Source organism: Ranitomeya variabilis, chromosome 6, assembly GCF_051348905.1.
Source record: "Ranitomeya variabilis isolate aRanVar5 chromosome 6, aRanVar5.hap1, whole genome shotgun sequence".
In the NCBI taxonomy this organism is placed as follows: domain Eukaryota; kingdom Metazoa; phylum Chordata; class Amphibia; order Anura; family Dendrobatidae; genus Ranitomeya; species Ranitomeya variabilis.
Window position 1 is genome coordinate 549,571,682 of NC_135237.1, and position 18,230 is coordinate 549,589,911.

The 18,230-nt window shown below is 42.9% G+C and overlaps 2 protein-coding genes across 2 annotated transcripts in view; both read left to right on the forward strand.

Annotated features, from left to right (window-relative positions):
- Positions 1–302, forward strand: part of PHF20L1 (PHD finger protein 20 like 1) — a 102,006-nt gene extending 101,704 nt beyond the window's left edge. The window contains exon 21 of the mRNA XM_077271259.1: positions 42–302. Coding sequence (XP_077127374.1) covers positions 42–184 — 143 coding nt within the window. The 3' untranslated portion in view covers positions 185–302. The remainder of the gene's footprint in view (positions 1–41) is intronic.
- A 7,845-nt stretch (positions 303–8,147) lies between these two features.
- TG (thyroglobulin) overlaps positions 8,148–18,230 on the forward strand; it is a 233,000-nt gene continuing 222,917 nt past the window's right edge. The window contains exon 1 of the mRNA XM_077271730.1: positions 8,148–8,214. Within this exon, the coding sequence (XP_077127845.1) occupies positions 8,148–8,214 (67 nt within the window). The remainder of the gene's footprint in view (positions 8,215–18,230) is intronic.

Below are 18,230 nucleotides of genomic sequence, written 5' to 3' on the forward strand. Positions count from 1 at the left end.
CGTTTCCTGTGTGACACTCTCTTTTTCTCATTTCCTCCAAGTCTTAGAGAGCTGGCTGGATTTCACTGGGGACCTGGAGCCCCCCGACCCTCTGGCGAGGCTGCCGCAATTAAAGAGACGCATCAAGCAGCTTTTAATAGACATGGGCAAAATTCAGCAAATCACCACACTTTGCTCCGTATGACGAAAGAGAAGACCGAGGGATTTGGCCGCTGCCACGGGGGTTGAACTATTTTTCTTACTTAGGATACAAAGTTTGTACAGATTTTATTGACATTATAAATAAAGTATATATTATATTATTATTTAGTATTAATCCTTCACAAGGATTATAATCCAGAGCCGGCCCACGCTTCCAGGCTGTACAGATAAGCCAAGGGAAAAGATGGTCATACTGCGACCTGCCATTCCTGGGATAAGGACACAATGAGAAATAAGATGTCGCCCTCTACTGGAGGGGAGGTGGTATTACATCGTATTCTGAAGTTTCTCAACTCAACACCAGCTTTTTTTTTGAATTTTTTTTTTTATATACTTAATTTGTTTTACTCTCATCTTAAAGCAGTATTGCAAACACTTCTCATAATCTTATACAGAACGTGATTTCTCCATGTATTCCTGCGTAGATTAAGAGCAAATAGAGCTTCAGTTTTACCCAGAAAGTAGCTAATTCTGCCCTATATATACTAAAGCCGGAGAACGTTTTATTTAAGAAGTGCAAGCACATATACAATATTGTTTTTATTTGATGTTTCCAAATTTTTTTGTCTGAGTATTTTTTATACATACATATTTAATTTTTTCCAAGTTTTTTCTTCTATTTTGTATATATATATATATATATATATATATATATATATATATATATATATATATATATACTTCTAAAGTTACTAATCCCAAGTTATTTTTTTCATTTTTTCATTTTATTTTGTATATATAAAATGCATATGTGTGTGTATGTATATGTGTGTATACATACATGTATGTATGCATGCATAAATACATACATACAGTGGGGGAAGTAAGTAATTTTAACATTGAGAGACAGAATATCAAAAATATAATCCAGAAAATCACATTGTCTAAATTATATAAATTTATTTGCATTTTGCAGTAAGAAGTATTTGATCCCTCTGGCAAACAAAACTTACCGTATATACTCGAGTATAAGCCGACCCCCCCCTAATTTTGCAACAAAAAACTGGGAAAACTTATTGATTCGAGTATAAGCCTAGGGTGGAAAATGCAGCAGCTACCGGTAAATGTCAAAAATAATAATTTGACAATAAAAGTAAAAGTAAAATTAATTGAGACATCAGTAGGTTAAGTTTTTTTGAATATTGAATCAGGAGCCCCATATAATGTTCCATGCAGTTATGGCCCCATAGATGTCCCATATAATGTTCCATGCAGTTATGGCCCCATAGATGCCCCATATAATGCTCCATGCAGTTATGGCCCCATAGATGCTTCATATAATGCTCCATGCAGTTATGGCCCCATAGATGCCCCATATAATGCTCCATGCAGTTATGGCCCCATAGATGCTTCATATAATGCTCCATGCACTTCGTTATGGCCCCATAGATGCCCCATATAATGCTCCATGCAGTTCTTTATGGCCCCATAGATGCCCCATATAATGCTCCATGCAGTTATGGCCCCATAGATGCTCCATATAATGCTCCATGCAGTTCTTTATGGCCCCATAGATGCCCCATATAATGTTCCATGCAGTTATGGCCCCATAGATGTCCCATATAATGCTCCATGCAGTTATGGCCCCATAGATGCCCCATATAATGCTCCATGCAGTTATGGCCCCATAGATGCTCCATATAATGCTCCATGCAGTTCTTTATGGCCCCATAGATGCCCCATATAATGCTCCATGCAGTTATGGCCCCATAGATGCTCCATATAATGCTCCATGCAGTTCTTTATGGCCCCATAGATGCCCCATATAATGCTCCATGCAGTTATGGCCCCATAGATGTCCCATATAATGCTCCATGCAGTTATGGCCCCATAGATGCTCCATATAATGCTCCATGCAGTTCTTTATGGCCCCATAGATGCCCCATATAATGCTCCATGCAGTTATGGCCCCATAGATGTCCCATATAATGCTCCATGCAGTTATGGCCCCATAGATGCCCCATATAATGTTCCATGCTGTTCATTATGGCCCCATAGATGCCCCATATAATGCTCCATGCAGTTATGGCCCCATAGATGCCCCATATAATGTTCCATGCTGTTCATTATGGCCCCATAGATGCCCCATATAATGCTCCATGCAGTTATGGCCCCATAGATGTCCCATATAATGCTCCATGCAGTTATGGCCCCATAGATGCCCCATATAATGCTCCATGCAGTTCTTTATGGCCCAATAGATGCCCCATATAATGCTCCATGCAGTTATGGCCCCATAGATGCTTCATATAATGCTCCATGCAGTTATGGCCCCATAGATGCCCCATATAATGCTCCATGCACTTCGTTATGGCCCCATAGATGCCCCATATAATGCTCCATGCAGTTCTTTATGGCCCCATAGATGCCCCATATAATGCTCCATGCAGTTATGGCCCCATAGATGCTCCATATAATGCTCCATGCAGTTCTTTATGGCCCCATAGATGCCCCATATAATGCTCCATGCAGTTATGGCCCCATAGATGCTTCATATAATGCTCCATGCAGTTATGGCCCCATAGATGCCCCATATAATGCTCCATGCAGTTATGGCCCCATAGATGCCCCATATAATGCTCCATGCAGTTCATTATGGCCCCATAGATGTCCCATATAATGCTCCATGCAGTTATGGCCCCATAGATGCCCCATATAAAGCTCCATGCAGTTCTTTATGGCCCTATAGATGCCCCATATAATGCTCCATGCAGTTATGGCCCCATAGATGCCCCATATAATGCTCCATGCAGTTATGGCCCCATAGATGCCCCATATAATGCTCCATGCAGTTCTTTATGGCCCCATAGATGCCCCATATAATTCTCCATGCAGTTATGGCCCCATAGATGCCCCATATAATGCTCCATGCAGTTATGGCCCCATAGATGCCCCATATAATGCTCCATGCAGTTCTTTATGGCCCCATAGATGCCCCATATAATTCTCCATGCAGTTATGGCCCCATATAATGCTCCATGCAGTTATGGCCCCATAGATGCCCCATATAAAGCTCCATGCAGTTCTTTATGGCCCTATAGATGCCCCATATAATGCTCCATGCAGTTATGGCACCATAGATGCCCCATATAATGCTCCATGCAGTTATGGCCCCATAGATGCTGCATATAATGCTCCATGCAGTTCTTTATGGCCCCATAGATGCCCCATATAATGCTCCATGCAGTTATGGCCCCATAGATGCTTCATATAATGCTCCATGCAGTTATGGCCCCATAGATGCCCCATATAATGCTCCATGCAGTTCATTATGGCCCCATAGATGCCCCATATAATGCTCCGTGCAGTTCATTATGGCCCCATAGATGCCCCATATAATGCTCCATGCAGTTATGGCCCCATAGATGCCCCATATAATGCTCCATGCAGTTGTTTATGGCCCCATAGACGCTCCATACAGCATTGTGCCACATGTAATGATGCTGCTGCACTAAAAAATAAATAAATAATGACTTACTTACCTCTTGTCGCCGCTCCTCAGCGTCCCATCTCTCCGCACTGACTGTTCAGGCAGAGGGTGGCGCGCACACTAATACGTCATCGCGCCCTCTGACCTGAACAGTCACTGCAAGAGGACGCGGAAGACGGAGCGGCGGTGGAACGCAGAAAGGTGAATATGACATACTCACCTGCTCCCGGTGCTCCTGACGCGGTCCCTGCATATCCCACGGTCTTCGGGAGCGGCAGCTTCTTCCTGTAGTGAGCAGTCACATGGTACCGCTCATTACAGTAATGAATATGCGGATCCACTCCTATGGGAGTGGAGTCCATATTCATTACTTTAATGAGCGGTACCAGTGACCGCTGAACAGGGGAAGAAGCTGCAGTTTCTCGGCTTATACTCGAGTATATACGGTAATACTTGTTGGCAAAACCCTTGTTGGCAAGCACAGCAGTCAGACTTTTTTGTAGTTGATGATGAGGTTTGCGCACATGTCAGGAGGAATTTTGCCCCACTCCTCTTTGCAGATCATATCTAAATCATTAAGATTTTGAGGCTGTCGCTTGGCAACTCGGAGCTTCAACTCCCTCCACAAGTTTTCTTTGGGATTAAGGTCTAGAGACTGGCTAGGCCACTCCATGACCTTAATGTTCTTCTTTTTGAGCCACTGCTTTGTTGCCTTGGCTGTATGTTTTGGGTCATTGTCTTGCTGGAAGACCCAGCCATGACCCATTTTTAATGTCCTGGCGGAGGGAAGGAGGTTGTCACTTAGGATTTTACAGTACATAGCTCCATCCATTGATGCAGTGAAGTGCCCTTAGCAGAGAAACACCCCTAAAACATAATGTTTCCACCTCCATGCTTAACAGTGGGGATGGTGTTGTTTGGGTCATAGGCAACATTTTTCTTCCTCCAAACACGGCGAGTTGAGTTAATGCCAAAGACCTCAATTTTTGTCTCATCTGAACACAGCACCTTCTCCCAATCGCTCACAGAATCATCCAGGGGTTCATTATCAAACTTCAGACGGGCCTGCACATGTGCCTTCTGGAGCAGGAGGATCTTGTGGGCACTGCAGGATTTTAAACCTTTACGGCGTAATGTGTTACCAATGGTTTTCTTGGTGACTGTGGTCCCAGTAGCCTTGAGATCATTAATAAGTTCCCCTCCATGTAGTTTTAGGCTGATCTCTCACTTTCCTCACGAGGTGAGATTTTGCGTGGTGCCCCAGATTGATGTTGATTAACAGTCATTTTGTATTTCTTCCATTTTCTTACTATTGCACCAACACTTATCTCCTTCTCACCCATCATCTTCCTTATGGTTTTGGCCCATTCCAGCTTTGTGCAGGTCTATGATCTTGTCCCTAACATCCTTATAAAGCTCTTTGGTCTTGCCCATGTTGTAGAGGTTAGAGTCTGACTGATTAATTGGGTCTTTGGAGAGAAGTCTTTTATAAAGATGACTATGTAAGACAACTGTCTCTAACGCAGGTAGCGAGTTGGTTAGGAACGTCTAACTGGTCTGTAGGAGCCAGAACTCTTAATGGTTGGTAGGGGATCAAATACTTATTTCTCACTGCAAAATACAAATATATGTATATAATTTATACAATGTGATTTTCTGGATTTTATTTTTGATTTTCTATCTCTCAATGTTAAAATTAACCTACCCTTAAAATTGTAGACTGTTCATGTCTTTGCCAGTGGGCCAACTTACAAAATCAGCAAGGGATCAAATACTTATTTCCCCCACTGTATATTTATATGCATATAGATATGTATATATATTTTTTTTTCCTTAGTTTCAATGCTTCTGTAGTTACTAATCCAAGTTGTTTTTTTGTATTCTTGTTTTTGAGGCTTAAACTGCCACCTTATTTTTTTTCTTTTCTTGCACCATGCTTTACACTGTAGCTCATCTTCCGATTGACCACTGTATATAAGCATAAAACTCATCAGGAAGTCAGTGCTAAATAAGCTCATTTGTATTACAAGGACAGAATGATAATAAAGGTGACTTCTGCACCGAGGGTTTTAATAACTCGTGGGTGTAGATATCGCTGCTGTTAACCCATCATTATCTGTTTCCACCATCCGCCCATGGTAAATGGTGATTGCTCCAATCATAGTAGACGAAAACAGAAAATGGTGGAAGCCCAGTTGGTCGTTGCAGGTTATCATGATAGTCTAATATACGTATTTATAATTTACTTAAAGGGATACGACCTCTTAAAAGAACCTGGAAAAAATTAAAGGGGTTGTCCAAGATTTAAAAGCTCTTTAGTTTAATCTCCCCTTCCAATGCTAGAGCGTACCTGAGCGGAGCATAGTTTACCTATGGCTGTTACTATATAGAGCAAACCATCTAAGCTCCACCCCTGCAGTTAAGCTCCACCCCTGAGTAGGTCAGCCAGATTTTATTTCAGGTTTTTTTTTTTTTAGAGAGAGTCTTTTTCGGACCCCCGACCCCTTATTATTTTTAGGTCGTTTTTTTCTCTTTATTGCAATACTGCTCTAACCATTATTTTGACAAGAGCGAATATCGTAACGAATAAATGTGCCAAAAAAAAAGCGACTACTACACACAACTGGAAAACCCTCCTGCGAGGTCCATCCAGAGATCTGGGCTCACTGAAGATATTTTATCTGCAATTTTACTCTTATTTGCAGTGTTTATAATAGATGTATATAACATATATATATAAATATTATTTTGCCCTGCGTAATTCAAGATTGTTGTAATTTTTTTTTTCCCTCACATGTACATGATAATAAATGACCTCAGCAGGTATGAGGACACAACCGGAAGGTGAGAGGCTGGTGATTGCAGAACCACTAACCTGCCAAGGGCAAAAGGTCTCACAATATTCTCGGCTCTTTATACATATTTTAAAGGAATTAAAGCCCCGAGATTAAAAAATAAACTCAACAATGATGAAAGGAACGATTCTTCAGCCGCATCACAGAACTGATATTTTTAATTGTGTCTTTATTAAAAGTTATTTATATGTATTATTCTCGTGGCAGAAATTATTGGACCTTGTACATGTAAAATGGTGGATTCACCTTGAGATAACATTTACAGATTTATATTACTGATCCTCAGTTACCTCCTGTATTATACCCCAGAGCTGCACTCACTATTCTGCTGGTGCAGTCACTGTGTACATACATTACATTACTGATCCTGTATTGATCCTGAGTTACATCCTGTATTATACCCCAGAGCTGCACTCACTATTCTGCTGGTGCAGTCACTGTGTACATACATTACATTACTGATCCTGAGTTACCTCCTGTATTATACTCCAGAGCTGCACTCACTATTCTGCTGGTGCAGTCACTGTGTACATACATTACATTACTGATCCTGAGTTACCTCCTGTATTATACTCCAGAGCTGCACTCACTATTCTGCTGGTGCAGTCACTTCACTGTGGGGAGTATAGGAACCCACATCTTAATTATTAAATTCAGGTTTCTCATTTTACCTGCATTGTTCCCTGTGCATGACATCTATCCCCCTCACTCCCCCCAGTGTATAACATAAGCACTAACACTGTGCCCCTGCTTCATGACCGAGCAGCTGCATGCAGCCTTACATCACCAAGCACAGTGGAGTGGTGTAAAGCCGCCACCACTGGACTCTGGAGGAGACGCGTTCTGTGTATTGATGCTCTTCTCTATCTGGTGTCTCATGGAGGAGTCAGGGTTTGGTGACCCCAGGAGAATGTTACCCCCTGACTGCATTGTGCCCGCTGTACATACTGTATGGCGGATAATGCTATGGGCTTATCGGGGCGGCATCGGCCCCTTCATTTGAATGCAGATAATTCTTTACACTTCAGCACAAGACATTGTGGACAATTGCAGCTTCCAGCTTTGTGGGTACAGTTTGGGGAAGACCCTTTGCTGTTCCCCATGACTGCGCCCAGTGCACAAAGTCCATACAGACATGGAGAAGGAGTTTGGTGGAAGAACATGACCGGCCGCACAGAGCCTGGACCTCTGGAACGGAGCTTGTGAGCCCGGCCTCTGTCCACCATCCGGGTCTGACCTCACACCTGCTCTTCTGGATGAAGGGGCACACATTCCCATAGACGTCTAGAAATCCTTCCCTGAAGAGCGGGAGCCGTTAATCTGAGAGGGGCGACTCCATATTTATGGATGTAGAAAATCTGCAGATGGAATGTGGAGGGGGCACATACTTTTGTCAATATACTGCGTAGCTAAGTATATGTATACTTGCATACACAGCACATAAATTATAAAAGGATAACAGACTGTGGAATATGGGGTTTACGAGAAAAAATTCGATATAAATTATGAAAATCTCTAATCCACGAATGATCCCTGCTAATGATCTCAGCGGTTTAAGATGAGGTGTTACAATACATTTCATCCAATAAACTAATGGTAATTATCACTGCGGAATAATGAAAGACTTAAATTAGAACTTTGGATTCAATATAGTGGGAATGATGACAGCAGCAGGAGAGGAGTCCGCTGACCTTTTGGTGGGCAGTGACCGATCCTCCCGTGATGCAAGTAAGCACAAGGCTGCATTGGACAGACACGGTGATCCTGATTAGGGATGGGCGAACCTGAATTGTTAAGTTCAAGGTTCGTACTGGACACCCGGTGTTCTGTTCCGAACACAGACCTTTTTACCGGAAATCCATTTTACTATTCGGGTTCGGTGAAGAATAAAGTTTATTGAACGGCTGCAGTGCAACCAATCGACAAGCTTTTAGGCTGTGGGCACTAGCCAAGTATTAGTACCACATGACCCGGCCTGTATAAATGTCTGATCATGGGGGTCACTGCCATTCTGCTCTGATTAGCATAGGGACAGGACGCAGCCCGAGTGAGGGAGTGTTAGGGTCTCTGGGGTTACTGTGCTCTAAAACACTTTTTTTTACTCTGCAGATGTGTCTGTAGGATTACTGGGCCTAAAAAATTTTTTAACTCTGCACCTGTGTCTGAGGGAGTACCATGCTTAAATACCAATTTTTTCTTTTACTCTGCACCCGTGTCCGTGGGAGTACTCTGTCAAAAAGCCTGGTGCAGAGTGTCATAACAGCCTGATTGTCGTGGGAGAGGGCCTCATCTTCCAATCTTTTTCCACTCCAACCCAATTCCTAATCTTTTTAAAATCGTCCAAAAACTTTTTCTGAGGCCAAGTCAAGTTGTTGCCTTTTGCCATCTTTTTCTGTTTCATGTTGAAATAAGTGTTCATTCTGGTCACATACATCTTTCACAGTCCTGAACCTGATAGCTTGTTTCCATGCATTCATTGACAGTCAGAATTTTTTATCGTCATCTGTCGACAGAAATTCACAAAAGGTATTGATTTAATGACTATTCGTAGTTTCACTGTACCATCCATGTGTACGATGTAATCGTGGGAGACTTTAGTGTGCGCTACTGGAGCTGGAATTACTCCGGCTGCTGGCGCCAGATTAGTCCTCCAGTAGATCCTCGTTAAAGGATTTAAAGTAATCCTTCCAAGCGTCTAAAGAGTCCTGTATTGTTATTTTGAATCCCCTGGTCAGGAGTGGGTAATGTGCCGGCCTGCTGCCTTCCTTGGATGTGGTAGTCATTTCTCAGGCTCCCTTTCTGGAATCGAACCCTGATTCTCTGTTACTCGTGGTCACTACGGATGGTAGCCCTTACCACACGGTGGGTGGGTGGTCGGTATGGTGGGTGGCTCAGAGAGCAGGCAGGACCCAATATGGCAAGCGTTTGGAAAACAACCCTTGCATGGGGAGGGTGAGGTGCCTGGCCTCCAGAGGACTCTACGGCCATCTTGCCTCGTCACCCACTGCGCCCAAGGTGAAGCACAAGTTTGCTCGGGAGAGGGACGAGGGCATGGGGGCTTATGTGGCGCCACTGTCGGGCTTAGACCTGCCTCCATTGTAGAGGGGGATCCTCAACCTACCAGCAGACATGTGCGGGGATTGGGAAAGGGGGACTGATCGTCAGGGTGCACTGCTCCTCTGTCACAAACTGGGTAAATGAAGTGGCGGCCGGGCCTGAGGAGGAAAGCGTTTTTGCACATGTCCTATCACCATCGATGTGTGTGGCGCTGCTTCTTGTACGCCGTCATCAGCGTTACTATCCCACTTCTGTGGTTCCTTGCAAAAAATTTTCAGGCGATGATGGAGGAGGAACAGGGATAATTCACACTATTATCAGGCTAGTCATCCACACATGACTCGGAGGGTGGGTTCCTGTACTAACAGCAGCCATGTACAGAAAGGACCAGCAAGGGGACCGTTTTAGAGAATGAGGAATGAGGAGGAACCGTGTTCACAGCAGGTGGCACTTAAAACAGCTCAAGGGCAACACTGGAGCATGGTTGGGGGGATACAGAGGACCCAGTTGATGCACCTCCCACTGAGGACATCATGGCCCGCTTGAGCGAATACATGATGCTGTGTCTGCGCAACAACCACCGGGTTGCTACCAGTGCTGATTACTCCACCTTGCAGGATCCCCGTTAAAAGGACAACGTACTATCCTTCCGTCACTGAAGTGGGATCGGAAAATGCGGAAATACAAGCATATGCTGGTAGATGCAGTACTGATGGCGTCCTCACCCGACAGTGGGGGCTCAGTGGAAGAACAAGGCAGAGAAGCAGGAGGAATTCGCCAACGCAGCTGGGGCAGCGGCACCACTTCGGAAGGGAGGGTTAGCATGGCCAAAATGTGGAAAACTTTCCTTAGCACGTCACAGCATCCGGCAGCACCATATGATACAGTATGTATTAGCAGGAGGCAGGGTTTCAACACGGTGGAAGAGTCGTGTCCACACGTCTCCATGTACTGAGTGATGGCCTGCTCCAGTTAACTTATGGGTCTCCAAATTGGACACTTGACCTGAGCTTGTCCTTTATGGTTTGAAGGTGCTGTGAAAAATACTACAATGTGTATGTAGCACGGAAGGAGTTGTGATCACAGACAAGAGCGTCCTCCTACAGCCAACGTGGGCAAGCTCACCTTCATTAAAAAGAACCAGCTGTGGATCCCACAGGACTTTTCTGTAACTTTGGCTGACAATTATACCAGTCGCACCCAGCCATTGTTATACTCCACCACAAGCTGTTTGTTCTGTTCGCCATTCCCAATGTTTTGGGTACTTCCCAAATTAAAAAAAATAAAAATAAAGTGTTGGCTACCTCCTCTGCCTATTCCACCTACACCGCCACATCCACCTCCACCTCAACGTCCTCCTCCACTAGGACCGTCAAGATTATTTTAATTTTTTTTTTAATTCTATGTTGTTTTAAAAGGATTTTCTCCCCCACAAACAAAGTTCATTTTAATCAATAGATCTTGGAATAATAATAATTTCCACCATTGGATGTGTTTAAGTAAAATGTTCCTGTGCTGAGATAATCTTATAAATGTGTCCCTGCAGCTTTTTTTTTTTTCCTCTCTCAAGTAAATCTGAAAATTAAAGATTAAGAAACAACCACAAGATGGATTTCATCATCATCAGGTATCATTGTAATCAGTACAACGGCGCCGACCTGACACTGCCTGTAGGTTGCTGTGCACAATCCTGCCGACAGGTTCCCTTTAAGTCCTCTCCCTATGTTTGCAGGGCAATTGTCCTGCTCTTACCCCAATTTTCTTCCTTTTGCAGCCCCCTTAGCCCTTACTACGACCATTTTACAGCCGTTTTTAAAGCACCGAAGTTCAGGTCCCCATTGACTTCTATTGGGTTAGGATTCGGGGTCACATTCAGATCCCAAACTAAACATTGAACTACAGTTTGGCTGAACCCAACGAACTCGAAGGTCCATGGGTCCGTTCATCAGGTGGAAGGCCAAAGACATTTATAGAGTTAAAGAAGCAATGTTTCCAGCAGCAGCACAGAGGATTTCAGCAGAGGAGGTTTATGATAATGTGCGATACAGAGCCATGTCCACTCCTGAAGATGTTAGTGGGGACAGGTCTGCCGGGATCGGGGAACAGTCTCATAATGCAAAGAGGAAGATGTTTGTAAAAATGACAGATTTCCAAAGAGGTCCTGAGAGCAGCCAGGAAAGCGATAGAGTATGTTGACCTTGTAGGAGGCAGTGACTTGTCCATTCCTGATTGTGTTACTGACGCCTGGGCTGTATAAACTATTGACCGTGTCATACAGGATAGGTATTGAGTGTCCCGGAGCCAATATCATGAGGGGACCTCAAGAAGCAGAGGAATAACATGGGGATGATGGAAGCAAAGGCAGAAGAGTGTGCTGATTCACAGTGGGAGACAGTGACCGGATTATGATATAACAGGGCAGTGCTGCCTGTAATGTTGGTGTCCGCTCATTGCTGCGTTATAAGAGACTAGGACCAGGTCAGGATGTGTATTCAGCCTCTGAACAATCCTATTTACCGATAACAAGCAGAAGTCTTGAAAATAATCAGGAATTGAAACACAAAGTATATTAGAAAGTTGCAGAAGTTCCACAATGATTCAGTATTACTGCGATATGACTGGACGAGCCCCGGAATCTTCCGTACACGTGAGATCCTAAGGATCGGCGTTCTCTAACCTCTTACCCGTTCCCTCCGCTCCAGTGACCTCTCGAGAGCGCAGCACCTGAGGCCACACGTCACTGAATGAGTCTGCAGGTTATGTAGGAGCACTCATGGCGGCCATATGTGGGTGTTATACTCTTTTCTTTAGTGTCCTCTAACCTTTTCCAGTTGTCAGGACATGCTGAGTATTGTAGTACCTAAACAGTCTGGACCACCGTCATAAACGAATGGAATATATTGATTGATCTGGATCTGAAAACTCTCTAAAGCTCTCATGTTTTTCTGAATGTAGCTGAATGAGCAGATATATATACAGTACAGACCAAAAGTTGTGTTGTGCAGAAGTCTGGTATCTACACAGCTGATAGTCCTACTGAATAGACTGTTAGAATTTGTATTATGGCAAGAAAAAAGCAGCTAAGTAAAGAAAAACGAGTGGCCATCATTACTTTAAGAAATTAAGGTCAGTCAGTCCGAAAAATTGGGAAAACTTTGAAAGTGTCCCCAAGTGCAGTGGCAAAAACCATCAAGCGCTAGGAAGAAACTGGCTCACATGAGGATCGCCCCAGGAAAGGAAGACCAAGAGTCACCTCTGCTTCTGAGGATAAGTTTATCCGAGTCACCAGCCTCAGAAATCGCAGGTTAACAGCAGCTCAGATTAGAGACCAGGTCAATGCCACACAGAGTTCTAGCAGCAGACACATCTCCACAACAACTGCTAAGAGGAGACTTTGTGCAGCAGGCCTTCATGGTAAAATAGCTGCTAGGAAACCACTGCTAAGGACAGGCAACAAGCAGAAGAGACTTGTTTGGGCTAAAGAACACATGGAATGGACATTAGACCAGTGGAAATCTGTGCTTTGGTCTGATGAGTCCAAATTTGAGATCTTTGGTTCCAACCACCGTGTCTTTGTGCGACTCAGAAAAGGTGAACGGATGGACTCTACATGCCTGGTTCCTACCGTGAAGCATGGAGGAGGAGGTGTGATGGTGTGGGGGTGCTTTGCTGGTGACACTGTTGGGGATTTATTCAAAATTGAAGGCATACTGAACCAGCATGGCTACCACAGCATCCTGCAGCGGCATGCTATTCCATCCGGTTTGCGTTTAGTTGGACCATCATTTATTTTTCAACAGGACAATGACCCCAAACACACCTCCAGGCTGTGTAAGGGCTATTTGACCAAGAAGGAGAGTGATGGGGTGCTACACCAGATGACCTGGCCTCCACAGTCACCAGACCTGAACCCAATCGAGATGGTTTGGGGTGAGCTGGACCGCAGAGTGAAGGCAAAAGGGCCAACAAGTGCTAAGCATCTCTGGGAACTCCTTCAAGATTGTTGGAAGACCATTCCCGGTGACTACCTCTTGAAGCTCATCAAGAGAATGCCAAGAGTGTGCAAAGCAGTCATCAAAGCAAAAGGTGGCTACTCTGAAGAACCTAGAATATAAGACATAATTTCAGTTGTTTCACACTTTTGTGTTAAGTATATAATTCCACATGTGTTAATTCATAGTTTTGATGCCTTCAGTGTGAATGTACAATTTTCATAGTCATGAAAATACAGAAAAATCTTTAAATGAGAAGGTGTGTCCAAACTTTTGCTCTGTACTTTATATATTTAAAGGAAATGACTACCTTTGGAGACAATTTTTTTTCCCCCTTGCTTAAATGCGTGTATTTTTGGCTAAAAATTATTTGGGCAATTGAAGTTTTATTGTAAAACATTGCACCATTTACCATCTGCAGCCTCTGCGTTGCACTATCACCGGCTGCAGAATAAGCTAACCGAGAATCCATCAGCGAGCTCAGTCCAATTGAATGACGATAGACTTTGTAGCTCTTTTAACATTTCTTTTTTCTGAGCTCCTCTTAGCTGCTTTGTGTCCAAGGATCACATCAAAGTTGAATACTGAGCCCGTTAAAAGCCAAACGATGGAAATTTTTTAATGAAACCCAATTGCAAAAATAATTTTTAATCCCTATAAAAAATAAATAATTTTTCCCCAAAAGGCGGACAACTTCAGACCTTGCAACCATTATTTAATTGCACGTTTTGTTTGTCCTCTAGGGGGAGCTCACTGCGTATGATGGGAGATGTATTAATCTATAGGGTCAGCTCCCCCTAGTGGCAGCTGCAATTAGAGCAGCGCAGGTAACTTGTATCAGGTGAGCGCAGGTTTCTGCATCCCAGCTTGTGCTGAAACTTTGCATGTATGGACTGCAAATAAACATTTTTTTTATTATTTTTCATTGTGCAGAGCACTGCATTAATGGAGTTTTTTTTTTTTGCAGTCCAATAATTCTGCTGGACTTGTTTTTCTGTTCTGTTGTATTGAGCTTCTACTTAGACTTGTCGGTCTTGGTCCGGTGAGCAGATGATGGTTGGAACGTGCGTCACTGGATGACTCCGCAGATCCGCGCTGCCTATATAAGATGATGGGTGAGGTGTGATCTGTGCTGGATCCTCATCTCCATGGCTTATTCCAGACCGATGGCCCAGCTCATCCTCCTCTGCTTGGTCTGCGTTATCGCCCCAGTTTATTCCTCGGCAGCCGGTAAGTCGCTATTATATCACTTCTTACTCCTGGAAGTCACATAAGACTTCAGAACTTAATGCCACCGGTTCTCCACTAGAGATTCACGGTCAGGGCAGGTGCAGACGACCATATTTCCAGCCCGGGTGCGATCCGTCAAGAAATCAGATCGCACTCCGACTAATGTTATTCAATGAGGCCGTGCACATTTCTGGCGTTTTCCTCAGAAGAAAGGTAACATTATGCACAATTTGCCTTCAATATTCACAATTCAAGTCCGTGAAAAAAAAATTGGGCTGCACTCAGATGACATCCAAGTGCAATCCGATAGTCACTGACTGACAGAATGAGGACGATAGAGACACTTTTTGTTTATTCTCCACCTCTGGGGAAAAAAAAACGGATCCCACTCTCATCAGAGTCTGATTATCTTAATGGGACTGCTTTTCTCAGATGGAGAAAATATGGTCGTGTGAATTAAGTCTAAGGAACCCCCAATTCTCAAATCTCAGGGGAATCTCTGACCGGCAGTTTCCAGTTGGTTTGTAAAATGTGGTCAGAGGCAGGTGATTCCCAGGAGTCAAGACATCACTTAAAAAAAAAAGGCGAAGGTCACAAACTAGGAGAAGTACAAGAAGTTCCAGGAAAGTCATCAGGTAAAATACTAAAAAAAAAAGTCCAGGAGTGAAGTCAACCCAGTAATTAAAAAGAACAAAAAACGGTGCATGCATAATGTTATCGGGTGGGCGACTGCTGTACACAAATGTGGTGGAATTAGTACGTTACGGCTCTTCAGGTTTATAGGAAAAGATTCAGAATAATTAGTCATTGATTTATTGAAATCCCTGCGATCTCTGAATTCTGGAGTCCGGGGGACGGTGTGACAGTGTGACTGACAGCTTAACCTTGCATGTACTGACACTGTGCGTTGTACTGTATCTATGTCACAAGCCGTCATTAGGAAAGCTGAATGTCATGTAATCGGTTGGGTTTAGGACCGCAGCTCCACCTTAACCATAACACCCACCTTTCCAAGAGGAAAGAGAGGGATGGATCATGCCCCTCACCACAACACCTACCCACATGCAGTTACCATATATAAAATATATATAAAAAATGTTACACAGTGATGGAAGTATGGACAAATGGATGACGACATTCAAAACTATAACTTGTCCTTCCAAATAAAAGCTCTTGTATGGCTATCTTGACAGAAAAATTAAAAAAAAGTTATGGCTGTTTCAAGAAGGGGGAGGAAAAATAGAAACCATAAAAAACAAAAATACAAGCAGAGGCGAGGGTCTAAAGGGGGTGTTTAAGCTTGGGATGAAGCCTGCAGACACTATATGTGACTACAGAGTTATTTTTTATTTTTTTACCAAGCATGGACAATGCCTTTAATATGTAATAAAATATATTTCTAAGAAACCTTTTTTTTGCCAATCTTTTTCAGGTACATTCATTTTATATCTTAAAATTCATATATATGCATAGTAGGAGCAGTTTTAGCTGTGACGCTATGATCCTGAGGATAGGAAAATTTTCTGTGGCGACATATTTGCCATTCTTCTTTATTATTATTATTATTATTATTATTCATTTTTATAGCGCCATTTATTCCATGGCGCTTTACATGTGAAGTACGGGGCAAATATAGACAAACATTAAACATGAGCAAAAACAAGGCACACGGGTACATAAGGAGGGAGGACCCTGCCCGCGAGGGCTCACAGTCTGCAGGGGATGGGTGATGATACACTAGGAGAGGGTAGAGCGGGTTGTGCGGCGGTTCAGTAGGTTTATAGGCACATTGTGCTGGTACATAGAGATACAGCTCAATATACCAGTACACCTCTGTGTACTAAGATATATATATATATATATATATATATATATATATATATATATATATATATATTACATAGAGGTGTACTGGTATAAAGAGCTATATTCCTATGTACCAGCACAATGTGCCTATAAAGAAGAACATCACATAGAGATGTAACCAGAGAAAATTCTCCTATCCTCTCCAATCTTCCGGTCCGCTGACCATTCAATTGCTATTTCCATTGCTATTTCCAGATTCCAGAACACCTCTGTGTACTAGGTTATATATATTTATTACATAGAGGTGTACTTGTATATAGAGCTATATTCCTATGTACCAGCACAATGTGCCTATAAAGAAGAACATCACATAGAGACGTAACCAGAGAAAATTCTCCTATCCTCTCCAATATTCCAGTCCGCTGACCATTCAATTGCTATTTCCATCTTCCAGAACACCTCTGTGTACTAGGTTATATATATTTATTACATAGAGGTGTACTTGTATATAGAGCTATATTCCTATGTACCAGCACAATGTGCCTATAAAGAAGAACATCACTAAGAGATGAACCAGAGAAAATTCTCCTTTCCTCTCCAATCTTCCCGTCCGCTGACCATCCAATTGCTATTTCCATCTCCTTCACACAGAATATCAGCTGGATTCCCAACCTCTGCTGCCATGTGAACTTGCAAGAGAAAAGGCCCTGACTAATGGAGACCCCCACATCCCGCAATGCTCAGCGGAGGGACAATACAGGTAAGGATACAGCATATCACTGTGTATTCACCTGCAATCTCCAGGGCCGCAAAATAAGAAGACTATGGGGAACTTGTCACCTGGTTAGTGATGGGCACATATGATGTCAGCTGGGCATTAAAAGGGGTTTTTAGTTCATATAAAGAAGACCCTTGTGGATCTACCTAGTGTGGCACAAGATCGATCATCCTCCAAATCGTTCATCCATCAAATCGCCATGCCTCAGGATCAAGCCGTAGACCCCTAAAAAAAGAATGAAGAAAAATATTAATTCCAATAAGTCAGAAAGTCATAAAAAGTCTTCTCCACTGTTTTCTTGTGGATGTTTGTTACTTGAACCTATAACTGTAATGTAGTTTGATATTTGACCACTAGATGGCAGCAACATCTTAACACATAAAGGAGTTTTCCCATTTTAAATAGTTTAAAATTAGCTTAAAAATGGAAAATTTCCACAAAGAAAACTAATTTGTCCCCTTTTCTTTCCTCCAGTTACACAGCATTGAGTAATTGGCCTGGATAATTTTATAGGAACAAAACTTACTCAGTGTGTAAATGAAACCTTCTGGAGCTTTTTATATACTTTGTTTGGTTCCTTATTATATTCAAGGTCTTTGTTTGCTCTCAATGAACAGGAACCTCAATATTCAGTGACCGTTATCCAGTCCTGTTCTTTTCTGAGAAGTGAATACAATTGTATCCAGTGTGAGCAAAACATCAGCAACAGCTGCACTAATCGCTTTGCTACAATGTATCAGTCATTTAGAATGTTTGTTCTTGTAAGTCCAAGGCACTATTGGAAATTCCAGATTTGTAGGGGGAATGTAGTGTTTCATGTAATACAAGGACTGCTGGGGTCTGACTCTAAGGCCACGTTCACACTATCAGTATTTGTTCAG